The sequence below is a fragment of the Leptodactylus fuscus genome, chromosome 2 (genome assembly GCF_031893055.1).
Source record: "Leptodactylus fuscus isolate aLepFus1 chromosome 2, aLepFus1.hap2, whole genome shotgun sequence".
In the NCBI taxonomy this organism is placed as follows: domain Eukaryota; kingdom Metazoa; phylum Chordata; class Amphibia; order Anura; family Leptodactylidae; genus Leptodactylus; species Leptodactylus fuscus.
The window spans coordinates 86,776,377-86,792,749 of record NC_134266.1 but is presented as its reverse complement, the minus strand read 5'-3'; the positions used below and the strand labels follow the sequence as shown (position 1 = coordinate 86,792,749).

The window sequence follows — 16,373 nt, the reverse complement described above, 5'->3', positions numbered from 1 at the left end:
TGCCCTGTATGGAGCGAACTCAGCTCCTGAGCTCGCTCCATACATCCCCATGCGACCCATGACATAATACTACATCAAAGGTCGCTAAGGGGTTAAGGGAAGAGACTATCACATTGCTGTTACATAACTTTAAAGAGACTATCACCTGAGTTCCAGTATCAAAGTAGCCCAAAAAATAGGTTAGGGTCACCTGAATCAAACAAGATGTTATCCTTATTGTGCCAAAAATTTGGGGCAAGTATGTGTTGCAAAGCAAGCCAACAAATAGGTCTAAAGATGCACTGGATTTATCATGCAGTATTAGCCATGGTGATAAATCTGGAGCATTTTTTAGTATAGATCTTGCTCTTTCAAAGGACAACTCTGACAAGCTTGTAGAATCCAGGTAATAAGATCCATGTGACCGCCGTATTTCCAACGTACTGAACTTACTTTATTACAATGATCTATGATGCTGTGAGTTCCATCCCATCCTAAAAAGATAGTGTGAGTAAGGGACACCATACTCACAGCATCATAGACTACTATAATGTAGGGAACGTTAGTAATGCCAAGCTTCAGCTGCACCACACTTGGCCAACAGAATGTGCCCTTTATCTAAAGATATTATTACAGGTTTCATATAACACTAGCTACAGAGGGATTATGATTTTTATTTTGTGCTGTGCGTCCGTGGCCATAACAACTGCTTTGCATCCATTATTACCTTACTGTCCAGTAAAAGATTATCTGGCTTGATATCTCTGTGTATGAATCCTAGCTGGTGGATTGAATCTATCGCCAACACTGTTTCAGCGATGTAAAACTGTGTTTCTTCTTCTGTAAGTGTATCTTTCTTCATCAACAAGGTCATCATATCACCTGAAATCAGGAAAAAAAGCAATGTATGAGGTTCACAGATCAGGTCTATAAAACCCTACAGTCACACTACAGTTTGGTGCCTGAGTTAAAGGGAATTTCATCTCAAGGAACATGTTCAAAGTTTTAGCTGAAGGTATAAATAAACTGATACAACTTTTGATTTTCTGGCAGTATTTGTGTCATCAATACATTTTGTAATATACTTTATTAACACATTGTAGATTATTTCTGTGAAATCCTGAATTTTTTCACTATTACTTGTTTCTATTTTGAGAGCTGTTCCTGCCTCTCAATGTCACAGTGTATGGGAGTAGGGGGCTGTGTAACAGAGAAAACGAGGGCAGGTAAGGTCACGTCAAATAGTAATAACTTAAACATTATAAAATATACAAACTTGCATTTTGTGTTCTATGAAAGCTGAGATTCTCTTCTTTCACTAGTTGAAAAGACAGTTAGGATTAGGAGATCTATATGCAGCTGTACAATTAATGACATATATATATATATATATATATATATATATATATATATATATATATATATATTATATATATTTATTTATTTATTTTTCCCCTTCTAAAAATCTCAATCCTGACTATATTTTCAACCAGAGATATCTCTGGAAATAATTTAGATAGGGCTGCAACCTTAGTGCCACATGCAAGAAGAGAATCTCCTCTCTCATATGACACAAAAAGTTTGCATGTTTTATAATGTCTGCAATATAACTATTTGAAGAGACCCTTCCCTGCCTTAATATTCCCTACATGCTACACAGCCCCCTACTCCCATACACAGTAACATTCAGCGAGAGGCAGAAATAAATCTCAATACAGAAGCAAGGGAAAGGGTCAAAATCTGCAGGATTTCACAGAGATGATACAAAATTTGCTAATAAAGTTTATTACAAAGTTTATTAATGACAAATACTGCCAGAATTCAAAAGTTGTCCGAAAGTTTAGTTACACTTTACGGCTGGTCACTTACGATCACATTAATAGAATTGGCTATTCATAGGCTAGTATTTATTGTATGACAGATATAACATATCATCTTTGGTTGTAAACGAAGGCTATGCCGCCAGTGTAAACCATCTAAATCTATTGTCATGCATTTGGTCTTGTTTGGTAACTACTTGTCAGATTCTCTCATTCTGAGTTACAAGTTTACAATATGGAGGCCACTCCGAAGTACCTCCAGGTAGGAACTCCATGATGAGATAAAGATTTAGTTTGTCCTGAAAGCTATAAAACATTTTCACCACCCACAGGCTGTCTGCTTCCACCAAGATGTCTCGTTCGGCACGAATGTGACCAACCTTTGGAGGGGAAAAAAAAAAAAGAAAAAAAGATCAGGATCACATTGGAAAGAAAAACAGGAATTTGTCCAAGTTAGTGATAAAAACCATGAAATACTGTAATTATTTGAAGCATAACTACTGCAAAATCAGGGTGGGGGAGGCAGCCTGGAGATCAAGAGGGTCTAGTTTCCTAGGATGAAGGCTTTCATATTAATACTAACCCTAGTGAGACACTACTGTATCTACATACAACACTGAAACATGGCTTCATTAGTCATAAAGGTGAGGAGAGAGGGAGACTGGGAAACCATGATCAATGAAGTTCCCAAAAAGAGCAAGTGGTAAATGATCATTGTCGTAAAACCTATTATATACTTTCACACTAAGTAAATAAATCACAAATCAAAACTGAATAAGAAACTGTAGAAAATAGAAATGTCGCACAACTATATATTTTTTGGAAAGCATACACTGTTTGTGTAAAAGAACTGAAATGACACTTTTTAACCTGCAATATACACCCAGTCACTTCATTCAAGATAACAGCTTATCTCCAGGTTCAGATGAACTTGACAAGCAGAATACATTTACAGCAGTGAAGAGCTCACAGTCTATTAACCTTCTAAGTTCTGCACACAAGATACAGCTGACAGATCCTCCAGGTCGTTCTGCTACAACCATATATTTAGGATATGATCACATACGACAATCTCACAGTTATCTCCAGTGACTTCTACAGAAAGAGAGCTACAAAAACACTTTAGAACCAAGTGCTAACAAATCCCAGACCTGCTATTAGTACCAGTATTACCCACATCATCCTATTGGATGTCACCATCTTAACAATGGTACAAGTAGCACAGAAAAAATAAAGAAGCTCAAGAAACAACGTTCAGTTTATTATTCACTATCTTATAAGGGTATGTTTACACAGTTTTTTGCAAGTGAATTTTGACGTGAAATATGATTGCAAAAACGCGACCCATTCATTTCAATGAGAGTCGCTCGCTATTTTTTTTTTCCCACTAACAATTTTTTTCAGCTAGTGGAAAAAAAAAAAAGCGACATGACCTATCTTCAAGCGGATTCCGCAGCTGATTAAGCAGTTGTGTCTGCGGGTCGAGACTCCCTTCCGATTAGGCCCATTCATCCGGGTCTAATCAGGAGCATAATGCTGCAATGGAATGCCAAGTGCATCGGCATCCCGTCGCGGCTAGCTGAATGAAAAAGCTGGCGGTAGAAAGTGATCCTCTTCACTTTCCGTCGTGTGAACTTACCCTTAGGGTATGTTCAAACTGAGTTTTTTGGCAGTGGATTTTGATGCGGAATCCGCGTCAAAATTTGCCTGCCAAAACGGCTCCCATTGATTTCAATGTGAGCCGCTCACTTCTTTTTTCCGCTAGCTAGTAGTGGAAAAAAGAAGTGAGTTGACCCATCTTGCCACGGTGTCCGTGGTAAAGACTCCTTCCCGATTAGTAAGTGCACCCAAATACCTTTAGCAGTGTTTTGAGTCATGTCTGTGTTTCTCTGGGAGCGCCTGGCATCATGTGCATTTGCTTACATGGTGTAGCATCCACATTAACTCCCCCTCACTTCACTCCCACCACCCCCGTCTCTCCAGCTATGTCTCTACTAGCCTTTCCCAACTCACTCAATACACTACCCCACATACACACACACACAAACACCTCATCATACTTACCTCTCTTCCTTCCAAACTTCCTCCCGCAGGATGACTCTTCCCTCTTTTCTGCCGGTTCACACAAAAGTCCCGGCATTGCTCTACAATTGACAACCCACCTCTACTGCGCAGACGTGGGAGCAGCTGCCACACCGCCTGTACAGTAGAGGTGGATTGCTGGCTACAGAGTGATGCCGGGACTATTGAACGCATTGGCAGTCAGAAAAGAGGGGGGGGGAGTATTAGTGACATTCAGTTTCCGTAAAATGAGAAACGGAACGTCACCAGTAACCAGAAAATGACAACTCCAGGGTTCTGGGTAAATATGCATTTCTGTTAAATTATGTAACTTAGACAGTAGGCGGGGAGGGGTGTTTAAGTTAGTGCAGGAATTAGCCTTTATCCCAGACAACCCCTTTTACATAATGCCCAAAAAGTTGTATCTTTTGGTTTTGGCATTCCTTAAGGAATTGCAACTGGTCCACTGATGCTTAAATTGGCATGCTGTACCTCAATACCCCCTAGTATAGGTCAGTTTGAGACCATGGTTAATATGAAGCATGTTCTGAGCATTATTATTACAAGATTCACAGTTATTAGACCACTGAACAGAGAGCACAACAAATGACTTTGCTAAAAATGTTTGAGCAATGAACTTCCTGATTATTGTGTTATCTTGGCAAGACATCCTGCAGACTGACCCCATGACATTGCTGCTTTGATGGTATGCTCCTTACTGTACAGTTGCATACTGTGCATGGAGCAAACAAGTGCACATACATATTAAAACAAAAAACAAACAAAAACAAAACACTAACTACTTCTTTACCCATTAAAGTGTATCTACACTTCAAAGCAAATAAAATGAAAGAGGAACCAAGAACAAAGAGGGCAGTCTAGATGCTTAAGTGACAAGGCTCTCCTCCCGGAGACAGAGTAGCCATACATGAACACAGATTTCGATAAGCCCATACGTCACTAGTCCCTCCTACATGAGGAGAGTCAGGTCAATCAGTCATAGGGATATAGCACTCACTTGAGCACTTCTGCCCCAGTTTCAAAGCCTGCATCGCAACAGCAGGAATCCCATCATTCAAAACCACAGACACTTCAGTATGACATATCAAAGGGTTTCATGAAATAGCAGGTACCAATTAACAAGGTCTGTGTGGTCTGAATAAAAGACTAGTTTGTGCATCAACAAGATAAAATATTGCTGAATAGATATGCCTATTTATTCATCATATCAAGAGATGTTATTTGCAAGCCCAGGCCGACTGTTATATACACATGGTGGAATTTGCTGCAGATTTGAGGTGGATTCCACCTACAAAAATAAGCATCCTTTTCGATCTTGCCATGAATTATGCGACTCGAGACTGCCTACCGATTTGGCCCATTCACCTCTAGGCCTAATGAGCAGCGGTAAGTCGCAATGGAATGCAATGTTCTGCATCGGCATGCTGTCGCGGCCAGACTATGGTCGAATATACGGCAGCAGAAAATGGAGAAATTACTCTTCATTTTTTGCCGTGTGATCAAACCCAAAAGCTGCATCTTTGAAACTATCAAAATATTTTTCACATTTTGCTGCCTCCCTTGCCTTTTTCACGTTGCCGCCAGCCACATGACAACCACTGCAGCCAATTTCAACAGAACAACACAGTACAACAAGGAGGCTCCTGCTCCAACCAGTTGTCTTATAGCCAGACCCAGTACAGTAGGGGAGATAAGTGAAGACATGGCTTATGTCTTGGGACACAGAAAAAAAAAAAAAAAAAAAAAAAGTTTCAAAGGTTTCCAGGAATTGGAGTGATATGTGGAGCGGCCAGGACGGAGGAATACATTTAAAAACCAGTCACCTGTTCCCAGACAATCGTCTGCCATGGTTTCCCTCGCTTAACTCACATGTGCCATTGTCATTCCTTAATAGCAACTGCTGAGGCCACTGATTGGTGTTAGTGGTCGCACCACTTTAAGGGCTTCCGGCAGCGCAGCACTGGCAAGTGATGGAAAGGTGGCAGAAAACGGGGACAAGTGGGTATGTTTTTTGTTTTTTTTACTGTACACCTTCCCTGGCTGCCCCAGGGGGTTGGTAAATGGTAAAATCTACAAGACTGCTGACTGCTTTGGGCCTAAGGCGCTGGCACTGAATAGTAGCACAGAAAAAGAACATGTTCCAGTCATGCATTTTCACATCCCCAGGTTTTACATCAGTCTTTTCTCAATCTTACTAAGTAACATATACAGCCAAAATGCGGACATGAGGACATTGTCTTAAAATATGTGTGCGTGTGTGTGTGTACAGACACACACACATACACACAGCAGAAATGCAATACTCTCAAGTATTCAGATCTAAGCACAGCTGGTACACTCAAAAATGACAACCTGTGTTGTAAAAAAAAAAAAAAAAAAAACTTGGTTAGAAACGCTAGAAGAAAATGTACCCTAAATCTAGATGTTCGGCCAAGCAGTCTTTTAGGACTGAATCTAACTGCGCTTCATAGGATGATGAGGGCTAGCGAGATGTGGAAATTATCTTGTGTACACTGCTACACCCATTTCACCACTTCCTTTTAACCTGTAAGCTACCAGCACATCTCTGTCACTTTCAGGAATTAAAAGCCGGCTTTTATACACACCACATAAGTCATACACAAGTTCAGAGAGGCGATTTTATCAGTCAAAGTAAAAGAACTTATTATTTGGAGTCTCTGGTAAAGATGAAATAATAAACCATAAAGCAAATGTGGCACCAGTAAATGATCTTTTTTTTTTTTTTTTCAGAACCCCACAAACTATTATTATACTATGAACTGACCCCAGAGTACAATAATATCTGTTTTGATTCAGGTGTGTTCAAACGAAACTGCAAGGCGAACCTCGCAAGACTAGCCCAACAAATACGGTACTCTTCCCCCAGCCGCAGTGATCCCCACTCCTGCCCATGGCGACATTTGCTTCCCCTTTAGCTGTCCAGGGGCCCCACTAAGGTTGAGGCCCCTGTCAACTGCCACTGCCTACACAAGCCAATCCCAGTTTTGGTGCAAGCTGCAGCATACACGCGCCAATATGTATAGTCAACTAGCAATCATCCAGTCCTGCATGGGGCTATCAAACAGATTCCTTAGAAGCCGACTGCATCACCATTTTCAATAAACATTTACAAGCACGTGCTAATATATGTAAGACTAAGAATTGCTTTAGTTCAATGATGTCTATAAACTACAACTAAAAAGACATACAAAAGGATCTACTTACCTGCTCTTTCTCCAGCATATCGGATTTTCTCAAAATCTTCATTGCATAGACATGACCAGTGTCTTTCTTCTGAACTAGTCTGACCTACAGGAATAAGAAATAAAAAAAGTCACTATGGCACTAAGGGTTTAGACCATTTTACTACACAAAGTAATGCATTTTTGCATTCATACCTCTCCAAAAGCTCCTCTTCCTATTACTTTCAAGGACTCAAAATCCTCTAATCCCAAACGTGTTCTTTTCAGTCGTAAAAACTCTGTTTCTTTTCGTGCATGTGCCGACCTTCGCATCTTTTTCTAGATTTCAATGCAATAACAAAAATGTATTAGGCTACTGAACAGTTAAGTCTGTAAGATTGCTGTCTGCTTGGGGCCTAAGGCCGGGTTCACACGGGGATTTTTGGTCCAGAACCTGAGGCCTAGTCGGTAGGCGAATAATTTTTCCGGGAGCCGTTTGTTCCGGCTTTGATTTCAATGGGAGCCGTCTTTTTGGTTAGGATTTTGAGGTGGATATCCTGACCAAAAAACCCCATGTGAATTTACCCTTAGTGTCTGGCACTGAATTGTTCTGACATTTTTACGGCATTTCTAATGTTTTCTTACAGTGAAATGATACAGGTTAAACATTATTATGAACGGCCTTACATATACTAGGAGAGATCTGGCATTTACACCACATAGAGCTATAAATAAGTTGCATAACTCAAAACAAAAATTGGTGCTATTGGCATTTTTCCACCACCTTCACCACTTTCAAAGGCAGCTGGCACAAAGATTATCAAGACTGCCAAACGTCTTTACGATTGTGTTTTTTGAACTTTTTTGGTTCTTTACCATTTTTTGTAATATACTTTATTAACCTATCAAGAACGCCCTGGGTGTTTCCATAACAAGCAACCTAGTGGTTCATAGAAAGAGCCAAGTATTCCCCTTTAAAATATTGGGATATGGTACAGTCACTGCCGCTAAATATACAACACTAGCCTCTGCCCGCGACTTCGTCTACGTGTTGTTGGCGTGGATGATCCGCCTATATTCAGCAAATTGCTGCCATTGATGGTTTGCCTGCTCCGACATTTTGGCAGATCTTAAGCTGTCCTGCTGCTGAACTTGTTCCTAACAGCGTGCCTGTGATTGTTCGGGCATCTCAGCAGCTCGCTGGGACGCCATATAATGAGCGCGTTGTTGGCGTTGATGATCCACCTGCTCCAGCGTTTCGGCAGCTGTCAAGCTGGCCTGCCGCTGAACTCATTCTTTGAGCTGTGCCCGTGATTGTTCTGGCATCTCTGCAGCTTGCTGAGACGACATATAACGAGCGTGTTGTTGCCGTCGATGATCCCCTTCAGCTCGATTGAGGAGAATTCTGTGACTTCTGGCTACCTTCATAGCTCTCGTTGTTTGCGAGAAATTTGATTTTATTTTTCCATGTTGAAAATTGGCAAACTGCCAATTTGGATTAAAGGTGTTAGCCCATGTCAGTTTGTCAGCAGTGCCTGGAGCAGATCAGATAATATGCAAATGCATGAAAACAAACCACTGAGGGTTAGCATGTGTTTATACAGAGAGATAACAGACCTGGCTTTCTCAGAAGCTGAGATAAGAACAGTGTAATATAGTATGTGAACATAAATTCATAACAGTCGTGGAGCCAAGTCACTTACCGGGATAAAAAGTAGCCTATGTTTTAATCGAGGTAACAATCTAACTGTGTGCCAAATTTCATTCAAATCCATTCAGTTGTTTTTGCATGATTGAAGAACAAACACACAAACATCTTAGTAGGGTAGGATAGGATTTCACCCTATTTGGATATCTGGTACTCAACAAACTCTGAACAGAAATAAAAGCAACTTTAACTTGGCCCATTTTGATTTTTCCTGGCAATTGCTCTGTTGAAGATTGTCCTATTTATTTCTCAATAATTAGAATTCCTAGGATGGTTTTCAAGGCATGCTAATTGTGAACAGAATGTCTTGTTAAGTTAAATCTATGCCTGGATGGCAGCCCAAGTTATATAACCAGCAGTGGTGAAATTCTGAGCTGAAAAAATGATTAACTGCACAAAATGACACTAAGGTTCAGTTCACATCTCATCTTTCTCTTTCATAAGCTCCATTTTATTGAAAAGTAACAAAACATACCAGGTAGAAAGAAAAATGGGCATTTCTAGTTAACAGTTAGTAGACAGTCAGTGGGTGAACAAAGGCGGACATCACAAATCACATGCACAGATTGGCATCAAACATCAGGTACTATCCAAGGTAGGACATTAAAGGGGTATCCCGACAAACAACCATATTTAGAGTTGCAGACTATTAAAAATTAAATATTTTTGCAAATATAAATAAAAGAAAATTAAGAGTTTTAAAGATTTTTTCTAACAATGTTATGCTGGGTTCACACAAGCGTTTGGGACCAGCAAAACTGAAGTCCAAATTGGTGTAAAAAGTGGCTACCCGCAGAAACATACGTACCACATAGACTAAATGGGGTTTCCGCTCCTGCTTGGAGGACTTTTCTCTCCGCATTTTTCAAGCAGAATGGGGGATGGGATTACAAAACTGAGTAAACGCAGATGTGAATCCAGCCTTAGTGATGCCATTGAATACCACTATGAGTGCAGGAACTTTCTACAGTCTAGCAGTTGTTAGAAAACCAGTCATCATTTTCTTGTCATAGACAGGTTATCAGGCAGAGAAGACAATCGGCCACCACAAGAAAATCATGGCTGAAATTCAGAGTATAGAAAGCTGCTGTATTCATAGTTGTACACACTGGCAACCCATGAAGACAACAGACAGTCACCAAGAAGGTGACTGGAGAAACTATGTAAAACTTGTAATGATTAGGGCTAGTTCACACGTAGTTGTTTGGTCCGGATTTTGACGTGGGAAGCCGCATCAGAATCCAGACCAAAATGCGCCTCCCGTGGCTTCTGACAGTCGCGGCTTTCCACTCCGGATTAGGCCCAAATGAATGGGCCTATTCCGGAGGGATTGTCTTGACATGGACACTGCGGCGGTTTCCATCGCGGAATCCGCATCAAGATAGGACAGGTTGCTTCTTTTTTCCGCGAATGGTATTCTACTGTTCGCAGAAAAAGGAAACGACCAGCTTGCATTGAATTCAATGTCAGGCGTTTTCTGCACCTTCCTAGGTGATAAAATATTTTTGCATGATACAACCTGTAAACACTTGAAATAAAATGATATCTAAGGCAACAAAGTGACACATACTCTATTAGATTATCTGATGTGATGATTGTCAATGATTTATCAATTACAGTGTAGCATATTACTATAATATGGCAGTCACAAAACGTTTTACACAATAGTAATAGACATGTATCTGATTTGCTAAAGAAAAGCTTCTGGGATTAAAGAGGAAGTACGCAGCAGCAGCATTGCCTAGTTATGTCTCGATTTCCTCATACTCTTGCAAAAAGGTGTGGCAGCCACAAACAAATATCTTTATATCTAAAGAGACAGCTGGACTGTCTGCAAGTTGTCACTCACCACATGCTGGAAAATTATAAGTGCCACAGACACTTGAGTGTGATACAGTAGACTAATTCATGGTTTCATGATGTATGCCGCAGTGTGACTGCCACACCTTTCAGTAAACTAATGTGGAACACAAAAATTATTTTAATATTAAAAATGCAGCAGGGTGTTCCTGGGATACGCAGTGTACTGCAGTGTTATTTGCACAGTTATCTCTGGATTTACATATCAGGGCTCTCCAGCTGAGAGCATTCTGTAGCGAGAAGGAAAGAAGAGAATATAGGCGGCCAGGAGTAGGGACCAAGTCATCAATGGACTGCTAGCTAGATTATGAGTGGTGGCCTCAAACTTAAGCAACGAAGCTTATACATGGAGGACACGTATTTATCTATTACTTACTATTGTTTGAATACTTCTTGTGTGCGGAGGCGGGGGGCGCCAGCTGGTGAATATTTTTGTACTATACTTTGCTAATTAGATTATAATCTATCAAACTTCCTTTTAATAGAAAACAGGCTGTAACAGTTCCCATTAGCAGTGACCTAACTAAGAATTGCCAGGGACACTGTCCAAACAGTATACAGTGGTCTGGTAAATACACAGAGCATCTTAGGTCAGTACTAGCTGTGGAAGAATTAGAGATCACTGGTTGGCAATGTGATTTTTTTTGTTGTTGTTTTACAAAAAGTATACATGGAAAATACAACAGATATGAACTCAATATATAGATATTAAATTCAAAGTGGAAGTGAAGGTGCCCGTTAAGCCTCCCCACAAAATACGGACACCTATCATAACAGTATTGACTGACTCTAAACTGATGTTAATGTGTCCGTTTTCTAACTGTCAGTTAGTGTCCGTTTTTTTTTGTTTTTGTTTATACTGTCGGTAGTGTGAACGCCCCCTAGTGTACATACAATAATGAAAACTTATCATATTATAAATGAAGACATACAAATGAATTAATCAAACTAATTAACTAAATAATATAAAACGATGTCTAGCGTTCCTCTGGGTACACAGGATACAGCGATTAGATGTCACTAATGTACATTAAAATGAATGTAAACAACAGAGTGTAATAAAAGAAAACAAAGATGGAGGGACAGTACAAAATAAAGGAAGAGAGAGAAGGTTAGTCTGTTCTTAGTTGGGAAGGAGGGGATAAGAGAAGAATGAGGGTGGGTAGGGTGGAAGTAGAAGAGGGTCATCTCAAAGTAGTATTCTATTTTTCAAGCTGAAGAGTTTCTTTGTTGATCCAAAGCTGGGTTTGGTTGGCGTGGTTGTTTGAAGCCAGAATTGCGGTATTATTGACTTGCCCACTGCTATCATGTGCATTATCAATGACTGCTTGTAGAGCACCCATTCGAATAGCACGCACCCTTAGGAATGAATGGAGGCGGCCGGCATGCAGACTTTGCCGGCGGCCGGCCGCTTAACCCCCTGCGTGCCGGCTACGTCCATTCATTCCTATGGATGCGTGCTGTTCGAAACGGAGTTTCAAATAGTACTCGCTCATCTCTAACTGCTTGGATGGTTTATAGTCCATGAAAGACAGAAAAAATATTTCAGGTGTAAAACTTGTCGATGTGATTTTCCTGATAAGGTCTTGAATTTGGTCCAGAATGGCGTTCTGGCTAGGCAGCTCCACCATATGTGGATATAGGGGCCTTAATTTCTGCCACATCTCCAGCACTTGTTATTGACAGTCAGGTGTTCTGTACCATCTCACAAGCAGTTTGGAGTGGCTTTCTTGTAGGCAAATGCAAGGCGAGAAACCACGAGAATGTCTTGGGAGGTATTTTCTCTCATCTTTTGACAATAATTGAAGCAGAAAGTCCAAAGAGGAAACCTCTGCGGGAGCAACTTTTTTTTTTTGTTTGTTTGTTTTTCTGTGCCCCTCTACTTGGGGCCTTAGCCTAAGTCTACAGATGTTATGTAAACACATGAATTACCATGCTAACACAAACATATCGAAGATCTGTAAGTTAGTAATTTGGTACTAGTAGTAAGAAGGGGGAAGCTAAGGAGAAGACTGCACAGTCTGCATAAATGTTGTAGACAAAACAATAGAAATCTTTTGAATGATACCATTTGCAAATCTGCTCCATTTTAGAAGGAAAAAAAAGGTTTAAAGTATAAGGTGAGCACAGATTTACAAACTTAACACATGGAAAATGTGGTTTAAAGACTGAATTTATAGATTGTTTAAAGAAAATTTCAAAAACAAAAAATGATAAAAACTTTGATATTATAAAACATGTCACGCAGAAATGCAAACCCAGCAGTTTTTTTCCGTCATCAAATTCTGTAAAGAATGTATATATTGAGTGCTTAGTTTCCTGCAGTTGAGCCTTGTGACCTGACACCATCTTGAATTTTAGATGTACATCACCCACTATGCCATTAAGCCCATAATGCCTTTACATAGTATCAGTTGGGTAGCTAGAGTCAGTGCCATCTCTGCCTGCTGGGGAATAGTAAAATTATCCTTTGTATCAACTACAACAAGCTAATAGACTAGAAGTATAGTGAGACCTTGTCTAACCATCAGCAGTAACTGTGAAAGGAGTTTGGCTTCCCCTGTAGAAAGCCAGTTTGGCACAGACCATGCAGTTTAATCATATTGAATGTTTTGTTGCCTGCATGTGCGACACAGATCCCCATAGCCTTAGCATAAAATAGGGCTATGCACCAAAGACACACCACATCTATGTCACAAAACTAGCATAGATGGAATAGTAAATACCTCCATTAGAAGGGCTCAAAACCCATATTTCCTTAACCTGTCTTCACCTTCTTAAATAAGTCACAATCACAATAGAACTTTTTTTTTTATTCTTAAAGTGAGGATTCCTGTGCAAACAGGAGGTTTCTCCCTGCTACCTGTAGAGACTATTGAGAACTACCATGTGACCTCAGATTCATGGAAGTCCCACGGTCTGTTCTTCAGCCCTATCTCTTCTGTCTAAATGCCTTCTGTACCTCCCTGGAGTGTCACTTGAAGCCAGATTGTCACTGCTTCTGTGCAGTAGCTTCAATGTCACATTTAGTGATCGAAACAGCCAGGAAAACAACAATTGAACAAGTGGCACACTGAGCAAATTTACGGCACACCCTCCGCTAATGCAGGGAAATGCTTCAGTCTTCATAAATCCCCCCCACGGAGTTCCATAATGCAGCACACAAGAAATTTTATTGGTGGAGTCTCTCTTTAATAGTATCATTTTTGGCAACAGTAGAGAGAAGATCCCTTTACCTTGCAGGTCACCGTTTCTTGGATACAGATTTTATCACCGCTAACTAAGGAGATAGAGTCGGTACGTTCACAGTCCATTATCTATAATTCATTCTATTATTTACTGTTGCGATATCATTCCACTTACCTCTTCGTCTCGGAGGCCTTCTTCCTCCATGACTTTTTCAAGCCTCTTTTGTCTAAAAACAGAAACAATAGTGTAAGAAAAGACTGTGCACATTTTGGCGCACAAAGTTTGAGATGAAAATTTACATAATATGACTAACCGTGCATATAAACCAAGATGGCAGCCACTTGTACTGAGAACAATTCAACTGAAATCAATTTAGTTAGTTCATAAACGTTTAATAGAACGGAAAACCTTGCAGATATAGATATATTCAAGACATGGTAGAAAATTACCACTGCCCATTTCCTCCTTTGTCACAGAGGAATGAAATGAGAAGTCTTTTACTACCATGTGTTAGCAGGGTTTGGCACAAACAAAAAATTTTTTTTTTTTGCATTGTGCCAGTCTTTGTTGTGATTTCTCTGTGCTCTGTCAGGACAGACAGATATAACCAGATACTAAAGGCCACAAAAGTAATGATGTGGTCATGATCTGACATGCTTTCCATTCTTTGGGAAGTTGCCCAAGCAAATATTTTTGTGAGAAGTATAATTCATGTTTACTAAAAGTATACATTTTCTCCAGCTATAGCCAAGTGACTGCTACTTCTGTAGTGTTTAGGGTTTCACTTTATGAAGAATGAATGATCCTTCTAGGGGTTTGTTCACGCAGATAGTATGCGAGACAAAACTGAAGCGCGGGAATAATACCGAGGTTTTAGAGCAGGTGAATGCCGTAATGATTGGGGTCACAGGGGGTGCAACAGCAACCAGACCCGGAGGAGGAAGGAGGCCCGGATCCAATAGGGTAATGGTCAGAGAAGCCCGGTTCCCTACCGCTATACAGAGATACCGGCCCAGGGGAGGTGACTAAAAATAAAAATAAATACTTATCACCTGTCCTGGGCTGATCATCCGCTCCGGGGCTCTTCCAGTCGGTAAATGAAGTCAGGCATCCCAGACCTCACTGCTGGGGGCTGTGATTGGGTGCCCCACATGATCACTGAGGCCCAATCACAGGCCCCAGCAGTGACATCTGCGGTGCAAGATATTAATCACCAAACAGAAGAGGATACAGCAGACTGCAGGATTGAGCAAGGATGCGGAGGAGAGGTGAGGCAAGGTATAAGAGTATAAGTGTGTTATTTTTAATCACTTCTCCTGGGCCTATACTTCTTATCCTATTAATATTATAAATGTGAAATGTTTGTGAGTTTGTGGGTTTGTGACTTTGGATGTTCGGATGTTTGGCGGTCAATCACGCAAAAACCGCTCCACCAATTTGGCTGAAATTTTCCACAAACATAGTCACTACACTCGATTGCGCAATAGGCTACTTTTCGTCACAATAGCGCACATACGTTTTTCCCAGGACCCCCACAAAATCCAAACTCACATCACTATCTCTGCAATCTCACACACTTTGGACCATAGCAAGCCACAAAATTCATATTACCCCCTACAGCAGAGGTCAGCAACCCCTGGCACACATGCCAAGAGTGGCACTCCTGCCATATTTCACTGGCACGCCAGCAGCACAGGACCTGCAAGAGTTAAATGAAGTCTGAGTCTCTTCAGTGGGCTGCTAGAGCTGAGGCATAAGGACACTCCCCTTTGCGAGGTGTGCAGGAAACCCAGGGGGTGGAGCTTAATCGCTCAAGTCTCTGCCTGCTATAGTGATAGCTCCTGCCGAAGCTGCTAGCAAACTGAAAGTAAGAAACACACAGCTCCCTTCCTTTACTTCCTATTCTCATTAATGTCAGGCATTTGGGGTTATTAGTTTAGTGTTAGTAACTCCATGTGCCTCACATTAATAGGAATAAACCCCATCATGTCCCTCATATTAACCCCTGTGTGCCTCATATTAATAGGATAACCCCCATCATGTCCCTCATATTAACCCCTGTGTGCCTCATATTAATAGGATAACCCCCATCATGTCCCTCATATTAACCCCTGTGTGCCTCATATAAAGATTACTAATATGTGAGACATATGGAGGTACTAATAAAAAACCTCAGTAATGAAGATACTTAATTATTACCTCCAAGTCTCTCACATATCAGTAACTAGAGATGAGCGAGTACTGTTGGGATCAGCCGATCCGAACAGCACGCTCCATAGAAATGAATGGATGCACCTGGTACTTCCGCTGGTACGTCCATTCATTTCTATGCGAGCGTGCTGTTTGGATCGGCTGATCTGAACAGTACTCGCTCATCTCTATCAGTAACTCTTACACAGGGGTTAATGTGAGGGACATGATGGGGTTAATTGCTATTAATAAGAGGCACATGGAGTTACTAAACTGTCATGCACAGGGCCAGACTTTATGTTGCTTGCTCAAGAGGATCCTGTGCCCAAAACTTACATGTACTGGCGCAAAATAACTCATACA

At 40.8% G+C, this 16,373-nt stretch overlaps 1 protein-coding gene across 2 annotated transcripts in view; it reads right to left on the bottom strand.

Annotated features, from left to right (window-relative positions):
* Positions 1 to 16,373, bottom strand: part of LOC142194808 (serine/threonine-protein kinase 38) — a 432,602-nt gene that overhangs the window by 8,910 nt on the left and 407,319 nt on the right. For both annotated transcript variants that reach the window (XM_075264178.1, XM_075264177.1), the window contains exons 3-7: positions 13,995 to 14,046; positions 7,280 to 7,402; positions 7,107 to 7,190; positions 2,056 to 2,179; positions 707 to 861 (exon numbers count right to left, since the gene is read on the bottom strand). In XM_075264178.1, the coding sequence (XP_075120279.1) occupies positions 707 to 861; positions 2,056 to 2,179; positions 7,107 to 7,190; positions 7,280 to 7,402; positions 13,995 to 14,046 (538 nt within the window). The remainder of the gene's footprint in view (positions 1 to 706; positions 862 to 2,055; positions 2,180 to 7,106; positions 7,191 to 7,279; positions 7,403 to 13,994; positions 14,047 to 16,373) is intronic.